This window comes from Mastomys coucha, unplaced genomic scaffold, assembly GCF_008632895.1.
Source record: "Mastomys coucha isolate ucsf_1 unplaced genomic scaffold, UCSF_Mcou_1 pScaffold22, whole genome shotgun sequence".
NCBI classification, from domain to species: domain Eukaryota; kingdom Metazoa; phylum Chordata; class Mammalia; order Rodentia; family Muridae; genus Mastomys; species Mastomys coucha.
In genome coordinates, this window is record NW_022196905.1 from 264,463,390 (window position 1) to 264,480,196 (window position 16,807).

At 46.5% G+C, this 16,807-nt stretch overlaps 1 protein-coding gene across 6 annotated transcripts in view; it reads right to left on the reverse strand.

Annotated features, from left to right (window-relative positions):
* Pcnx2 (pecanex 2) overlaps positions 1–16,807 on the reverse strand; it is a 156,081-nt gene that overhangs the window by 119,424 nt on the left and 19,850 nt on the right. For all 6 annotated transcript variants that reach the window (XR_004110381.1, XM_031341830.1, XM_031341829.1 and 3 more), the window contains exons 3-7: positions 15,703–15,823; positions 14,097–14,133; positions 11,390–12,664; positions 2,828–2,975; positions 1,930–2,075 (exon numbers count right to left, since the gene is read on the reverse strand). Coding sequence is in view for 5 of the 6 variants with exons in the window: in XM_031341830.1 (XP_031197690.1) it covers positions 1,930–2,075; positions 2,828–2,975; positions 11,390–12,664; positions 14,097–14,133; positions 15,703–15,823 (1,727 nt within the window). In the remaining variant the exon portion in view is untranslated. The remainder of the gene's footprint in view (positions 1–1,929; positions 2,076–2,827; positions 2,976–11,389; positions 12,665–14,096; positions 14,134–15,702; positions 15,824–16,807) is intronic.

Sequence of the window (16,807 nt, forward strand, 5' to 3'; positions counted from 1 at the left end):
TTTTTTTTTTAATTTTTCCTCTCCCTGGGGTGTCCAAGTTGGCCTCCAACTTGATTTAGTCCTCCTGCCTCAGCCTTCTGCTGGGATTTCAGGCATGGGCTACTACAACTAGTATTTTCTCAGGTAACCCAGGCTGGCCTTGAACTCCTAATCCTCCTGCCATGACACTTAAACACTGGAATTATAGGTTTGGTTAAGAGGTTCTGGGAATCTAACCTAATAAAAAGAGGCTCATTAGGTATGCAGTTTAGCTGGAGGCCAGAGGCCAGAGGCCAGGTACCTAAGAGAAGGTGAGCAAGTGTGGTCTTGACTGGGGGTCAGGCTGGTAAGGAGGAAAAAGAAGGGTGGAATTTATTTTCAGGGTTAAATTAGTTCTGCTGGAGGGTCTGGGGTACTGAGGTGTGAAAATCAGCTCCTGTCCTAATGCAATTTCCTAGTTCCAAAGGACACCTTCCCCCGGGGCCTAGGAAATGCAATGAACTGCCTGATGGAGACACTCACCTCAGCAAACCAAACCAAGGCCTGGTCTCAACCTCCAGGATTCATTTCGTTTTCTGAAGTGTGAGTGTGTGTGTGTGTGTATGTGTTACACATGGTAGGCACATGCTCTACCACTGAACTATATCCCCAGCCTCTGACCTTCTGCTAACAGAAAGGTTGTTCTTAGCTCTGCAGACATACAACATAATGAGCTAGAAAAGGTCACAGAAGTCAGAATCCTCCTGAGTACTCAGTAACTTGACAATGAGCCAGAGCCACACAGACAGACAGACAGCGTAGGCTTTTCTCACAGGCAGGTGGGTTCTAGCTACTCACTTCCAACTTGTATGCATTTGTGTTTATGTTGACGTGAGTGTATATAAAGATGCAGAAACTGGAAAGGGCCCAGGAGAAGAAGAAAAAAGAGGCATGGAGGGAGTAGGGAAGGGCAATAGAGCGCAGAGGATTTCAAAGTGGAAGGCGAATACTGGTGGCTGGAAGGGTTCACACAGGATGGGGACAGTGAGATGTGGGGGGAGCTGACCAGAACTAAACCATGGTCAAAACCCCATAAGGAAACCTAAATACTTCGAATACTGACTGAAAAACAACTTAAACATATTCAAAAGGAGGTTAGCCAAGACCCATCCCAGAACAACCGGAGCTGATGTCCTTTGCCTTTGGGATTCTGACTCTATTATTTGGCTGGTGATTCCTCGTATAACTACTATAAATCATTTTTATATGAAAGTACTAGGAAAAGCTATGAGGATCAGATGTCTAACAAATATCTAATAAGTATTTCCTGGGCGCTGGGCCCATGTCCTGCTGAAGTCTCCCCTTGGAACGGAAAATATCATTAGTAGATTATTACAAGACAAGAGATAACTACTGTAGCACTGGAGATGAAAGTAAAGGAGTGGGTGTTTAGAAGGCAAAAAATGGAGACCAGAGATGTGGCTTACTGGGTAGAGAACTTGCCTAGCACACACAGAGCCCTGGTTTCTGTCCCCAGCATCACATAACCCAAGCGTGTTCACATACACCATTCATCCCAGCTCTCAGGAAGGCTGGGGCATCAGAAGTTCAGGGTCATTCTGAGCTACATGATTAGTTGGAAGCTTGCCTAAGCTACATAAAAACCATATGTCAGGAAAACAAATGAAGAATAAAGTTTTGAAAGAGCAAAAGTCATATGCACCTGGTTAAGTCTGAAGTTGGCCTGAATAGTTCTCCTTGGAGATAAGACATAAAGGGTGAGTAACACGGTGTCGATACAGTGAGCATAGCACATACCAGGCAGAAAGGAGAGAAACCTCTGAAGCATAAGACAAAGCAATCCCAGGACTGTCTGCCTGGTACAATATCTAACACTTGACTATGGACCAAGCAGAGCTCCGAGACAGCCATAGCTGTCCTGCTTCCTGCTCTCTAGGAGTTAAGACTCACCGTGCTCATCGATGAAAACATGCATAGCGTCCAGGGACATCTCCTCCTGCACAGATGTTTCTGGCCCACTGATGACCTGCAACACTGAGCTGTCTTGTTGGGAAGTCACTCGGTAAATGATGTGCCTTTGCCGGCTTCCCTGGAAACTTAACACACATGAACGTTTTAAGGATGGGTACTGGGCAGTTTTATGTCCTCTGGACACAAGCTAGAGTCATCAGAGAGGAGGGAACCTCAACTGAGGAAATGCCTCCAAGAGATCTGGCTGCAGGCTAGTCTGTGGGGCCTTTTCTTAATTAGTGATTGATGGGGAAGGGCAGGTGGTCCTGGGTTCTCTAAGAAAGCAGGCTGAGCGAGCAAGCTATGAGGAGCAAGCCAGTAAGCAGGACCCTGCTGTGGCTTCTGCATCAGCCCCAGCCTCTAGGATCCTGCCCTGACTCCTTGTGACTATTATATGGAACAGGGAATGAAATGAACCCTTTCCTCCCCAAGTTGATTTTTTGGTTGGTCATGGTGTTTTTATCACAACAGTAGTGATCCAAACTAAGACAGATGGTGAGATGGCTCGGTGGTAAAGTGTTCCCCATGGGAGTGTGAAAACCTGTGTCCAGATCCTTAGGACTCATGTGAACCAAAGCCAAGCACAGAAGGACATTCCTGGGCTAGGGAGGAGACAGGGGGATCCCTGTGCTGTGGTCAGCCTTACTTATAGCTAAACCAGTACACTCCAAGTTCAGTGAGAGATGGAGAGCTGCTGAGAAAACATCTGGCCTACACACACACACACACACACACACACACACACACACACACACACACACACAGCACAACAAGAAGCTTGTTCCATAGGAGGAACTGCCTCACTATGCTCTGCACTAAGCAACCAAGTTCTCCTTACAGTGCTGTGGTCTTGGTAGGCTGTGTGAACACCGGGCTGGCACTAGCAGGGTCTTGGCTTGGCAAGTCTGGTTTTCCTGGCTTGGGATCACATCCGTTGGGTTTTTCACTCTCCACAGTTTCCTCCTTGGTCCCTGGGGAGGCATGACCTGGAAGATACGACCCTCTGTGTTAATAATGAGGAAAATCCATCCAATCCTTCCAAGTGCTCAGGGAATAAACTAGCAGCCCTGAAATGAAAAGAATGAAGACTCAACCCTGGGGGCTAGGCCAATTATTCCAGCATTTGGCAAGCTGAGACAGGAGGATAGCTATGAGTTCCAGCCCAGCAGGATCTACAGAGTGAGACTGCCTACAAATAAAGCAAATAACAAAACTCCAAATGATCTGGATAGGGTAGTGCACACAGGAGGCAGAGGCAGGAGGAATCCCAGGAGTTTGAGTCTAGCCTGGCCTATATAGTAAAATTCTGTGTCAAACAACAAAGAGAGAAAAGGGGAGGGAGAAAGGAAGAGGGAAAGGAGGAAGAAAGGAAGGGAGGAAAGGCAGGTTTCTAGACAGATGTTTCTTTGACTAAGTATGAAAGTCTATAAATACATTTGAAACATAGAAGTATTTATGTTTGGACAAGTTGCTCAGGCATCTACTCTGCCAAGGGATTCAGAGGCTCTGTTGACTCAGAGACTCAGTGATGTCCACTACTATAGCTGTTGGAATTTCCACACACATACATGAAAGGCTCCTAACGCACAAATGCTCAGACAGCAGAAGACTTCTGTCCTCTTCCACTGTCTCTGATCCACGGACTTTGTTAAAATCTCACCAGTGTTGTTGAATTCACTCACTCTCTCTATGTCCATCTTCTAGCTAGAGGCAAAATGCCCGCCCTGGGAAGGCAGACTCTCGCTGATCACTGGCGTAGAGCGACTGGCTTAGTGTCACGGACGGCACATCATGACCCGCACTCACCCTTTGCTGGGACTACCTCAGGGTGAAATAATGTTCAGGAATCAGCAGGTACACATGGGAGGGAAGGGCTTGTTTAAAATCTTCTTTAGACAGTGGCCTAGTCTAAGGGTCTTGGCTTATGCTTCTATGCAAAATAACGAGCTCTCCTGGCTTGTATATGGACACAGAGGTCAAAAAACAGTTAAGAGTACTGACTGCTCTTCCAAAGGTCCTGAGTTCAATTCCCAACAACCACATGGTAGCTCACAACCATCTATAATGGGATTCAATGCCCTCTGCTCACATATATAAAATAAATATTTTCAAAAGAAGTGTCACTATCTTCTGTGAAAATTGCCAGCCCTATAAGGTCCCAGCCTGGATCTGAAAACAGGAACAAAAGGTCTGAACCTACAAGCCCTGTCAAGACACACTGCTGCAGGGAAAGGGAGAGAAGGTAGATGAGGTGCTGCTGGTGTAAGCATGGAGAGCTAAGTTTGACCCCAGAACCCACCAAGAAAAAAAAAACCAAGCATAATGGCATACATCCTCGACATTGGTGCTGGGAGGTGGAGACAGGCGGGTCCCTGAAGTTTGCTGGTCTAGCTGAACTGGTGAACTCCGGGTTCAATGAGCAATTCTGTCTCAAAAAATAAGGTGGAAAGCAATAGAAAAAGACACCTCCTGCCTCCACATATGTGCGCACACACACACACACACACACACACACACACACACGTGCGCATACATGCACACAAGAATGCACTCAAGCACACCCACAGGCACACACATTCACACACATGCACACACATGGTCACACACAGGCACACACATATGCATATGCACACATGCATATCCACAGGTACACACACATACATACACACATGCATATGCACACATGCACAAGCACCCATGCATATACAGGCACTCAAACATAAGAGAATACACACATGTACACACATACACACACATATGAACACATGCATACACACATGCACACAGGCATGCACACAGGTATGCACGTGTACACGCACACACACTCACACACACCATGCCATTGGACTGGATTACAAAGACCCTAGTGTCTGAAGCCGGGAACCTCACTGCTACCACAGTCACTCCTGGGATTTTTCCCAGTCACTGGAGGAGATTGCCAACTTCTGAGTGGGCCCTGACACCAAGCATTCCCAGCATGTCAGTGGCAAGTGTCTCACGCACAAGAAAAAGTTTAGATTTCATTTGACAGTCTGTCAGGCTGGTAATACTCAGAGTTGTCAAGGAAAGTGTGACACAGAACAAATAGCCATGCCAGGCTTGTCTCAGAGGACACAGAGCAGTATGGAAGACAGCTCCCATAGCACACTGCCAGCTCTGGGCACATCTGCTCACCTCCAACATCTTAAGATACAGGCAGTATATGGGACACCTCCCCAGGCCCTCTTAGTTCTGACATTGGTTCTTATACCAAAGCACACTGAAGTTTTTATTGTCCTAGATATGAAATGTTTTCATAAAATGAGCCAATACTAATGATACCCTATCTTAGTTAGGGTTACTACTGTTGTGAAGAGATGCCATGTGACCGCAGAAAATTCTTATAAAAGAAAACATTTAATTGGGGCTAGCTTACAGTTCAGAACTTTAGTCCTTGTCATCATGATGAGAAGCATGGTGCATACAGGCAGAGTGCTGGAGAGGTAGCTGACAACTTTACATCCAGATCAGCAGGAAGAGAGTGCCACTAGACCTGCCTCGGGGTTCTGAAACCCCAAAGCCCACCCCTCAGTGACATGATTCCTCCAACAAGGCCACACCTCCTAAGAGTGTCACTTTCTTTGGACCTATGGGGCCATTTTCATTCAAACCACCATCATCTCCCTTTTAACTATATATTTACTTTAAAGACTAACACTGTCAGATGCCACTAAATAATTTCCCAAATCATCCAAAAATAGTCACATCTATAGATACAATGTTGCATATTAACAAGATCCTTGCAAACATAAAGTGTTCCACTTTCCCTTGGTGTGGTTTTCTTCAGAATGGAAACATTTTCTCTGGGATGGAAGCTCACAGCTGGAGGACACTTAGAAGCTTCATAGGACTCTTCCCGACTACTGTTTCAAGCAAAATTTAGGGTTTGGAGACATTGTTTCAATTGGCAGTCTTCAGAGGAGACTCTGATCTGTCTTGCTGACTGAAAGTTGTGCAAGAAACCCAGAGATGAGGCTTTGGTGAGATGTCACTCAAGGTGGGAGGACTTTATGATGATGCAGCTGTCTTTTAATCGCCCATACTTCCATTAGAAACAGCAATAATCTCACTGGGTCACTAAATTAGGCTGGGGTGACATGTTGCTTTGGTCTGTCCTTGATGCCCTGTCTAGAGCATACAGACAGCTGTTCATGTCTTCCTGAGGGAAACCACACGCCTATGCCATAAAAATGTTTAACTAGTATCTTTGTGTAGCACATTTAGGGCAAGGTTCTATAGAATTTTCTAGAAGTTTTCTTTTGTGCAAGCAAAAGAATGATGAGCAGTTATTATACAAAGAGATCTCTAATCAATAGCCAAAGCAGCTGGTAATCTTCAGCCTCAGCCCAGGACCAGACTTAGCCTATTAGAAGCCAGGCCACCACTAGCCAACGGTTCAGGAAGTCATTCCAAGTTCTGTGACATTTAGCTCCAACTGGGCAAGACCTCTCTGTAGGCATAGACTTTTCACAACCTTCTGTAATAAGGGTTCAACTTCCCCTCTAGTCCAGCACCCACATGCAAGGGAAAAGAAAGAGTATTAGGATATGGGGGAAATGGACCTGTTTAGAAATAGTTCTCTGGAGGCAATTCCAATCTTTGTTGTTCTCAGTCTAGTCCATTAGCAAACACCAAACACGAATCGGCAGCTGCAATCCTGTCCACTCAGCAGACACCACACAGGAATCAGCAAGGGCAATGTAATCCAGAAGAAACTTCAAGGCTCGCCAACCAGCCTCAGTCCTCCTCGGAAGCAGCAAGAAGCCGCAGGAACTTCATGAGAAGTTCTTTGGTGAGTTTCTCTCTATGAAGTCACCACAAGTGAAACTCAGCAACACAGTATAAAGCGAACCAATAAATGTGTGATGTCAGTGAAGACTAGCGAGCTCCCACTGTCTATGGGGTCATATTTATATTCTTTCTAAAACTGTTTGGCTATAGCAAAACATCCTTTCACCTGTGTGCCCCAGCAAAACATCATTTCACATAACTGACTTTCCAAAAAACCAGAAGTTTCCACTTCACCTCTCAGAATCAGAGCTCACTACATCTCTGTCACTGTTTTCATAATTCTGAGCAAAGAAAGCCAAACTCTCAACCTAATCAACCACACAAGATAGCCTATGTCCATCTGCTTCAGCCAACAGCTTCCATCCAGGCCAAACCAGAAGCCTCTCCCCCCGACCCCCATCCACACCAAGAAACTGTGAATGACCCTCCTGGCTTTAAGTGCTGCCCAGAAAAACTTATCTCCTTGCCCCGAGGAAACCTTTGTTGGTTCTGAGCTAGTGGATGTGGTTATCTTTATTTACACACAAAAAGAACAAACATAAAACTGGACAAACTTTTTGTTGTTATTATTATTGTTGCTCTAGCTTGGGATTTTAGTCAGGGTTTCAACATGCAGCCCAGGCTGGCCTCAATCCTCCTGGCCCAGCCTCCCTAAAAGCCAGGACAATAAGTATGTCCCACCACACTCAGCTCTAGGCTTTGGGTGGTATATGACTTGCCACAACCTTGAGGTGAAGGGGATGTGAGGGCTGAGGACTGTTCACTGCCCTTCCTCTCACAGTTCAGCTGATGAAGAGCATCCTGAGGAGAAGTAGAAGCCCCATCCACATCCAGTCAGATCCAAGGTCAAGCTGCATCCTCCTGTCAATTGAGACTATGACTAGAAGAGATACCCCAGACTTCTGATGTCACCTCACAGCCACACTGCTCCATGTGTCTGCTCTGGAACTGAACTTTCAGATTACAGTAACCAGTTATTCTTCAGAAACAGAATAGCACACATTGGGGGACATCTCAAGAGGCTTGAGGCCACTGAAGTCCTCTCTGATACTAACAGCCTCCAGGCCCAAGGCTTGCTGTGCCCCTTCTCTTCTGAAGGAGATACAGTCTAGTCCCACTGCTGAGGCAGAACAGGAAAAGCAGAATCACAGAGACAGGAAGAAAAGCCTGCTGAAGACTTGTTCCCTCTCACAGACTGTGTGTCAGCACTGTTAATGTTTGCCATCTAAGTTGATGACAGACAGACAATATTCCTTTCCTATAGATGTCTGAATGATAATGTTAAATAGCAATGACTCCTTGATTAAGATCTGTATATGAATGGCCTCACTCCCTGTCCAGATGTGACCCTGCATCTGTGAGCTCTGTTAGGCTTTACTCCCTGCCCAGATGTGACCCTGACATCTGTGAGTTCTGGAACCCTCACAAACGAGAGCATGAACTTTCTTTACAGTGAAGACATCTGTTCTGGTTTGCTTGTCTGTTGACGTCACAGAACCCTCTGAACAAAAAGCAATTTGGACAGGAAATGGTTTATCTTAGCATATAGATTACAGCCCATCACTGAGGGAAGCCAAGGCAGGGGCCACAGAGGAATAGTGCTTACTGGCTGGCTTCCCCTGACTTGCTGATGTCTTTCTTATATACCCCAGACTTACCTACCTAGAAATAGCACACCCACAATGGGGGTGGGTCCTCCTACATCAATCAGTAATCAAGAAAGGGCCCCACAGACCTGGCCACAGGCTAGTCCTATGGAAGCAATTCTGCAAATGAGGCTCTCTTCCTAGGTGTGTCCAGCTGACAACATTAGTCATCACAACAGCTTACTACCTTCCCCTGTGGCCTAGGGTTTCCCTCATCAACTGTGGTTCCATGCTGTGAACTCTGGGGACCGCCTCAGCATCTCATCTACGGTCCTCAGCAACCCCTTGCCATGTGACCGGAGAAACCACTAAAGCCACTACATACAATTCTGTAGAGACTTTTGAGGCTGACTCTCTCGAGATGCCCACGCATGCTCTCGGGTGTATACTATTTTTCCTAAATGACTCTCTATTGATCACCACATTCACATCTATTTTAAACTTTTTCTCTGACAAATTCCAACCCTGCTTTATGTTGGCTCATCCTGAAGTCTCTGTCTATGGTGCAGTCAAGGATCCCAACTTCACTTGAGTAATGGTCTCTATAAAGGTCACCTCAGGATGTGCAAGTGACAGCATGGGTCTCTGATCCATGCCCTTTGGCCACTGTCACTTCCTCCTTTGGGAATCACACAATCTCAACAGTCAAGCCTGCTCTACTCACAGGACACCCTTGCTGTAAGCTCATGTCTGAACATTTGGTCTCCAGCTAGTGGTTCTGTTTGGGAAGTATGGTTTGGATGAAAATATCCCCCATAAGCTTATATATTTGAATGCTTGGTTGCCAGTTGGTGGAACTGTTTGGGAGGGATTAGAAGGTGTGGCTATGTAGGAAGAAGTATGCCACTTGGGGTTTGAGGTTTTAAAAGCCCTTGCTATTCTTAGTCAGTCAGTCAGTCTGTCTGTCTGTCTGTCTATCTGTCTCTCCTCTCCCCCACTTCCACCTCAGGCTTGTGGGTGGAAATGTGAGCTCTCAGCTACATACATCTGAATGTACACGTGCACACAGAGCCAGGGGTAAATATCAGCTACCTTCCTGGGTTAGTCTTACCTTTGTTTTGAGACAGTCTTTCACTGAATCTAGAGTGCACTTGCCAGTTTAATGGGACTGGTTGCCTGATGGGTCCTGTCTCCATCTCCCCAACACTGGGATTACAGGTGCTCACTGCCATGTCTGGGTTTCTTTTCTCCATCGGTTCTAGGGGATCAGACTTAGACCTTCATGCTCACATGCAAACAGTTTACCAAATGAGTTATCACCAGTAGCCCTCGTAGGTTCCTTAAGAAAACTGTGCTTTGTGATGGATGTCCCTGGAAGGCATGTCATCTATACTGGAAGAGGCAGCTGTTTTAGAGTTGCTGGGGCTATAGGAAAACAGTTGCTTCTTTCCCTGGAAAAAAACACTGTTGGCTTCTAGAGAAGCTAGAAACTCATCATAAAGGTAAACCTTCAGTTTCCTGTGAAGTGAGCAGAGGCAGGTGGGGTCCCCCCAGTCCAAAAACCACAATCTGGAAATATCTAAGATCCAGAACTTTCTGAGTGGCAACATCTATGGCCAGAGGAAATTTACAGCTCATGTGACAAGGCACAGTTAGAATACAGGAGCATACAGCCATCCACGGCTGCATATGGGGTAGATCCAGAACACAAATGATTGTGAACATACACATAAGCATCAAAGGCTTAGGTCTTACCCTAAAAATATGTCATTGTGTGTAGTCAAGTAGACTAAAACCTAAAAACAGCCTAAATTTGAAACATGTCAGTTCCCAAGTGTGGTGGTTTGAATATGCTTGACCCACGGAGTGACACTATTAGGAGATGTGGCCTTGTTGGAGTGGGTGTGGCCTTGTTGGAGGAAGTTGGAGTGGGCTTTGGGACCCTCCTCCTAGCTGCCTGGAAGACAGTGTTCTCCTGTTTGCCTTCAGAACGAGATGTGGAACTCTCAACTCCTCCAGCTCCATGCCTGCCATGTTCCTGCCATCATGATAATGGACTAAGCCTCAGAAGCAGTAAGCCAGGCTCAATTAAATATTGTCCTTTATGCATTGCCTTGGTCATAGTGTCTCTTCACAGCCATGGAAACCCTAAGACACCAAGCATGGATGAGGGATGCTCATCACAGCTCAGGCTCAGCCCATGTAATAAGCATGGTAGCAGAACTAAGCTACATGGTGGGAGAGATGGCTCAGTCCATAGAGACTTTTCTCACAAGCATGCAGACTGAATTCACATTTTCAGAACCTACAAAAATAGCTGGGTCCAATGGCAGGTGCCTACAGTCCCAAAGCCACAAGATGGGAAGTGGAAACTCACAGATTCCTGGAGACTCATAGGCCAGTCAGTCTGACCTCTGTAGTCAGGACAATGAGAGACCCTGTCTAAAACAGAAGATATAAAGCATCTGAGGTCTGTCCTCTGACCTCTATATATGTGCTGGACACACATACACTTACAGTGTAAGTCCATGCATGCAAACATACACATATACATGCATACATGCATACACATACATATACAAACATACATATAAACAATTCACACACACACACACATATATATATACATACACACATACACACACATTCACACATACATATATACACACACATATATACATACATACATACACACACATAAACACATACACACACATTCACACATACATATACACACAAAACACACATATACATGCATTCACATATACATATACACACATACACACATATACACATTCATACATATACATGCATTCACATATACATATACTCACACACACATATGCACACATTCATACACACAAACATACACACAAGCAACAAAAGGTCCCCTGAGAGCTGATGCCAAGGTTGGATAACAGAGGCAAAGGACAGACTGACACCCCTGCTGTGATGTCATCAGAGAGAAGCACCTGGAGCCTCACCTTCAGGACCCTGATTTGCTCCTTTCTGCTCTGCTGTGGAGTTGGGCGCCACCACCTTAGATGTACTGATGGATTCCAACAGAGAGACAAACTCCAGGAAGTTGGATTCATTTGGAATCTGTCCTTCCTTGGCTTCCAGGTCTGACTTGGAGGTTGGGATAGGTTTCTCGCCATCGCTGACCATCTCCTTGGTGCTCCTACTCAGAAACACATCGGTCCCGCTGTCCACACTGAGCACACGGGCATGCCTTTTCTCATGGCTGCTCTTACAAGAGGCTGGGTCCAGGTTTGCCTGGCCCTCCCTGCTCCCCTCAAACTCAGGCTCTGCCCTGGGTGTGAGTGTCGTAAGTGTGGGGCCTGGGGCGGGACTTCCATCCTTGGTGCTAGGCTCTCCATGCCCAGAGACAGAACAACAATCAGGTGACATCACCTCTATTCTCTCTGGGGTCCTTTCTCCTCCATTCCCTTCAGAACAAGAGACGCCTCTTCCTCTTCCATCCTCGGTTAAATCAAGGGTGATCAAAGGGATTCTGACCTGCTCAGGGTCTGCGGGACCAGCCCCTCCTGAGCCAGCAGGCTCTACACTGGGCCTGACAGTGGTTCTGTCAGAGCTGGTTACCCTCAGGTGCAGGGAGCTCTCCAGGTCACTGATGGAGTTTTGGGTGCTGCTCATGGTGATTACTATCTTAATGGGTTCATGCAGACTCAGTGGTTCTCCAGGCTGGGAGGTGTCGATGAGGGTCACTGCAACCTCACCATCTGAGTCAACTACTTCCTGGTTCAAGGGCAGTTCCACCTGACTGGATGTCCGGGTCAGCTCCTCCTCTGTGGGTTTGGCTAGGACTGTGTTGCACTGACAGCAGCTGCTGCTCAGGCTGTCCTGAGGCGATCTGCTCTGTGGCTGTGCCTGGGTGGGACCCTGGGTACAATTGGGCTGTGGGATCAGAACTGTGTGCTCACTGCCCCATGGCTGGAAGGAGATGTCAGTTTCTAGTAAGTCATACTGGGATAATGACAGATGTGGTAACTTCTTCAAGGCTCCAGTGTTCACCAGGCCACTCTCAGACCTGTGGCGGGCTGGGCGCTGGCCAGCACCCCCAGGTTCTTTCCCTTTTCTTACTGGGAAGATTTCTGTGGTAACTGGCTTCACTGGGCATGCTGGTCTGGGAGTGGGTTCTGGTGTACGCCCCTGAGAAGCAGGTAGACTTTCCGACTTCACGCCAGGTGAGGTAGATGACACCAGTGCCTCAGGCTGATCTTCTGACAGAACAACACCTGAAATGGATGACAAGGTGATGTGAGAGGCGTCTGTGGAGATGTTTAATATCACAGAGTGAGACATTCAAAACCAAAACCAAACCTAGCAACAAATGCACCAAGATGTTTCTGTGTGTGTGTGTGTAAGTGTATATATAAATATATGCACATGCGTGTGTAAGAATATGTGCACGCATGTGTGCACACATGTGTATGCATGTGTATGTGCGCACCCATGAGTGTGTGTATGTGTACGTGTGAACGTGTGCACATGTATGTGCGTATTAGTGTGTATGTGACTATGCATCCATGAGTATGTATATGTGTGTGCGTGTATATGTGTGTATGTGTGTGTGCATCCATGAGTGTGTGTGTGCATGTGTGAGTGTGTATGCATGTGCACACGAGTGCATGCACTTGCATGTATAACTGCACACACATTCATGTGAGCACTATGCATTTGTGCCTGTATGTGGAGGCCCAAGGTTGACCTCAACTGTCATTCTTTCAGATGCCATTCACCTTGTTCTTTGAGACAGGGTTTCTCACACTGGCCTGAAACTCACCCACTGGGCTAGGTGCTAGCCAGTGAACCTCAGGGACCCCCTGCCTCTGTCTCCTCACTGCAGGGGTTATAAGTATGTACTATAACACTCAACGTTTTGTGCAGGATCTGGGGATTTGACTTGGGTCCCCATGCTTATGTGGAAGGACTTTACCTTCTGAGTAGTCTGAGCCCCTGGTACTTATTTGATAGGAATGCCCTTCTACTGTGGCTCCTGAGACAACTGTGACTCACACTTTATTCTTTGCTGTGCTGAGACCTCAAGAGGCAGAGCAGTGTGGTCTAAATCACAGGTTCAGGCCTTGGTCGGGAAGGGCGGGGCTCTGCTCTCCACCACCGTCTCATCTTGGTAAAGTTACTTGGTCCCTCCAAACCAAGGGAAACAGCTGTGGTCCGGGGGACAGGTTAGACTAGCTCTTTGCTTGCTCTGGGGGACCACAGGGTGCACCACAGACTGCTTAAGTATCTTTCTGGCTTCTGCCTGGCTCTGTGTAGCTGCCCTCTGTCTTCATTGTAACCATCAAAAAGCCTTCAGCATGGTCACATGTCCTTGACCTTGGGGAGCAGAACCCTCCAAGAAAGACTCGAAAATCTGACCCTAACACCTTCACCTCAGAGCTGAAGGGGTAGCTCTGAGTTAAGAGTGCTTACTGCTCTTGTAGAGGAGCCTAGTTCAGTTCTGGGCACCCACATTTCGAATCTGCCTGCAACTCCAGCTCAGGGGGTCTGGCACCCTCTTCTGGCCTCTGTGGACACCTGCACTTACTTGTGGGAGCTTGTGTGCACATGCAGAAATACACATGACTAAAAATAAATATTTTTAAAGGGTTTTATTTCCCTGAGGATGCAGCTGTGATTTCATAACAAACAATGAAAACACCCTACCTTTCAGATCCTCTACTGTCTCCTGTGCTGGCAACTCCTGCAGAAACAGAAAGCAAACATCAAGATAGAGTCAGCTCACTAAAAATAACACACAGTCCACACAGCCGGCCACCACCCTTCGCCCTCCAGGGGCAGCTTAGTCTGACCAACTGTCATGGGGAAGGGACACCTCAACCTCTGTGCTGCTTCTTCTTCTTCTTCTTCTTTTTTTTTTTTCAAGACATGGATTCTCTGTGCATCCCTGGTTGTCCTGGAACTCACTCTGTAGACCAAGCTGGCCTCGAACTCAGAAATCTGCCTGCCTCTGCCTCCCAAGTGCTGGGATTAAAGGTGTGCACCACCACTGCCCAGCACCTCTGTGCTTCTTAAGTGTTTATAAAATGAGCAAAGAAGATGGATTCTGAAATATGTCTAAGGGCAGACATCCTCCCAAGATGGCTGTACAGTGATGGAAAGGAGGAAGATGCTAACAAAGACAAAGAAACAAACAAACAAACAAAAACAAAAACAGAAGGAATAAGAGATGCCAATCTTGGAGACTGTAAAGCTACCCTATGTGAGAGGTAATATATTGGGATTCCAAGAAGCAAGATTTAATGCAGAGAGCAGTGGAAAGAGAGGTGGCAGTCCTTATAAGTGGGAAGTGTAAATGTAAATATGGCTTTCACTTCCTCAGAGGAAGGGATGAGATGAGTGCTGTACCCAGGCTGTGTGAATACATGAGTTTCTAACTCTCTCTAGGCCTAGGCCTGGAGGCTTCTAGCCACTGTACAATCTCATCTGCAAGCCTGGGCCCTGAAGGCTTCAGCTTCCAGCCTCTGTCTGCTAACTCAGGCCTACAGTGCTTCAACCTCTGAGACGTACTGCTGAATAAACTCCTTTTGGTTCTTTCTGAGCTCTGGCTTACTGATTCCACTTAACTATACTGGCTTAAACTGCTCTGCAAGCCGACTGGTTCAAATTGGCTTCTCTCAGCTTCTAACTCAGTTGCTCTGCCTGGGAAAACAGCCTCTGAACTCCACAAACAGTTGCTCCAAACTGAAAAGATCTGCTCTGAACTGAACTGATTCAACCTTCTCTCCCTCACAGCTTTCAAACTGCCTCCCTTTCCTGTCCATTTCTCCTGAGAGTTGGGCATGTCCTACCTCTGACTCATTCTGCCAAATCTTTCTCTGATTTGTCACTTCATCTGCCCCTCAATTAGACGTCATTGTTTGGGATTAATGGTGTACTAATGATGCGTCTGTATTCCAGCCAGAGGGATCAAAGGTATGTGGTGTATTCTATGATATGATCCCTTGCCCGAGCAGGCTTGTTGCTGGATTAAAATTCCTCTGAAGGGAAGCAATCTGAGGACTTCATGGCTGACTGGAGAAGAGGAGGGTGGAGGTTTGCATCACGGTTCTCTGACAGAGAAGATAGCATGAGAGGCTGCTGGTGTTCTGGAAACACACGGTAGGTGAAGTCTGTGTACCCAGCCCAAGTGTACCCAGGGGCCATTTCCACAGCCCACAGCAAGAGAAGTACAAGGTGCCAGTGCAACCACCCCCACTGGATGTTCCACTATAGGGGGTGAACAGCAAAACAACAGGAAGACGTCACCAACCAATGGCCCGGAGGAATGCTGGGAGTGGACACTCTGCCCTCGGGAGCTGCAGCAGAGGGGTGGTGTGGTCAGGCTCCCACGAGGCTCTTCCTTCTTGGTGCTATGAATCTGTCTGTTATTGCTGACCCAGGGTGAGAAAGAGCAGATATTATCAGAGAGCCAGGCTCTTCCATGTGCCTCCACAACTCTTCCCCTCAGGTCTATTCCTTATACACAAATCTTATTTTTATCGGCACATAAACTTTCCTCTAATTAGAGGATATACTCTCATCCATCCTCCCTCTTTTCCTCCCTCCCTCCTCTCTGTGGAAGCCAGAGAGAGAGGTCAACCTCAGGTATAGCTCAGCTGCCATCTACTTTGTTTGTTGAAACAATGTTTCTCATTGGTCTGGAACTTGCTGATTTGTCTAGGCCAGTGGCCAACAAGCTGTAGGGAATCTGTCTGCCTCCAGAATCCCCAACAATAGGATTACAAGTTTCTATCATCTAACACTGTGCCAAGCTTTTTACATGAATTCTGGGGATCAAGCCCAGCTCCTCATGCCTGGGAGACACTTCTTCAAAGACAAACTATAAAAAGTGAGCCAAGCTTTGTGTCTGTAAGTTTCCCTCAAGCTCTGATCCTGGACCTCACTCACACACACTATTCCTTCAGATTCTTTTGTGTACTCTGTGAATGTAAAAGCAGGATAAAATACTTAAGTAGATTATTTTGCATTGTTAAGCTTAAGCCAAATGAATTTCAGATCCTAGTGTGAAGTTAGATTGATGACCAGATAAAACATCCAGATTGTAAAAGAATCAATTCATTAAGTTTAGTTTTAAATATTAGCAAAGTATACAGACCCATGTCTGCCTGGAATCTTTACCCTTATAAATAACTCATAAGCAGAAGGCAACTTCTATTTATTTATTTTAATTTTATTTTATTTTGAGCCTAAGTTTTGAGTAGCACACATTGGCCTGGAACTCACTATGCACCTATAGATGACCTTGAACACCCAATCTACCTTCCATGTGCACAAATCACTATACTAGGTTGCAGTGGTGCCCAGCATTGAACCCAGGCCTTTGTGCGAGCTAGGCAAGTGTTCTGCAGGCTGAG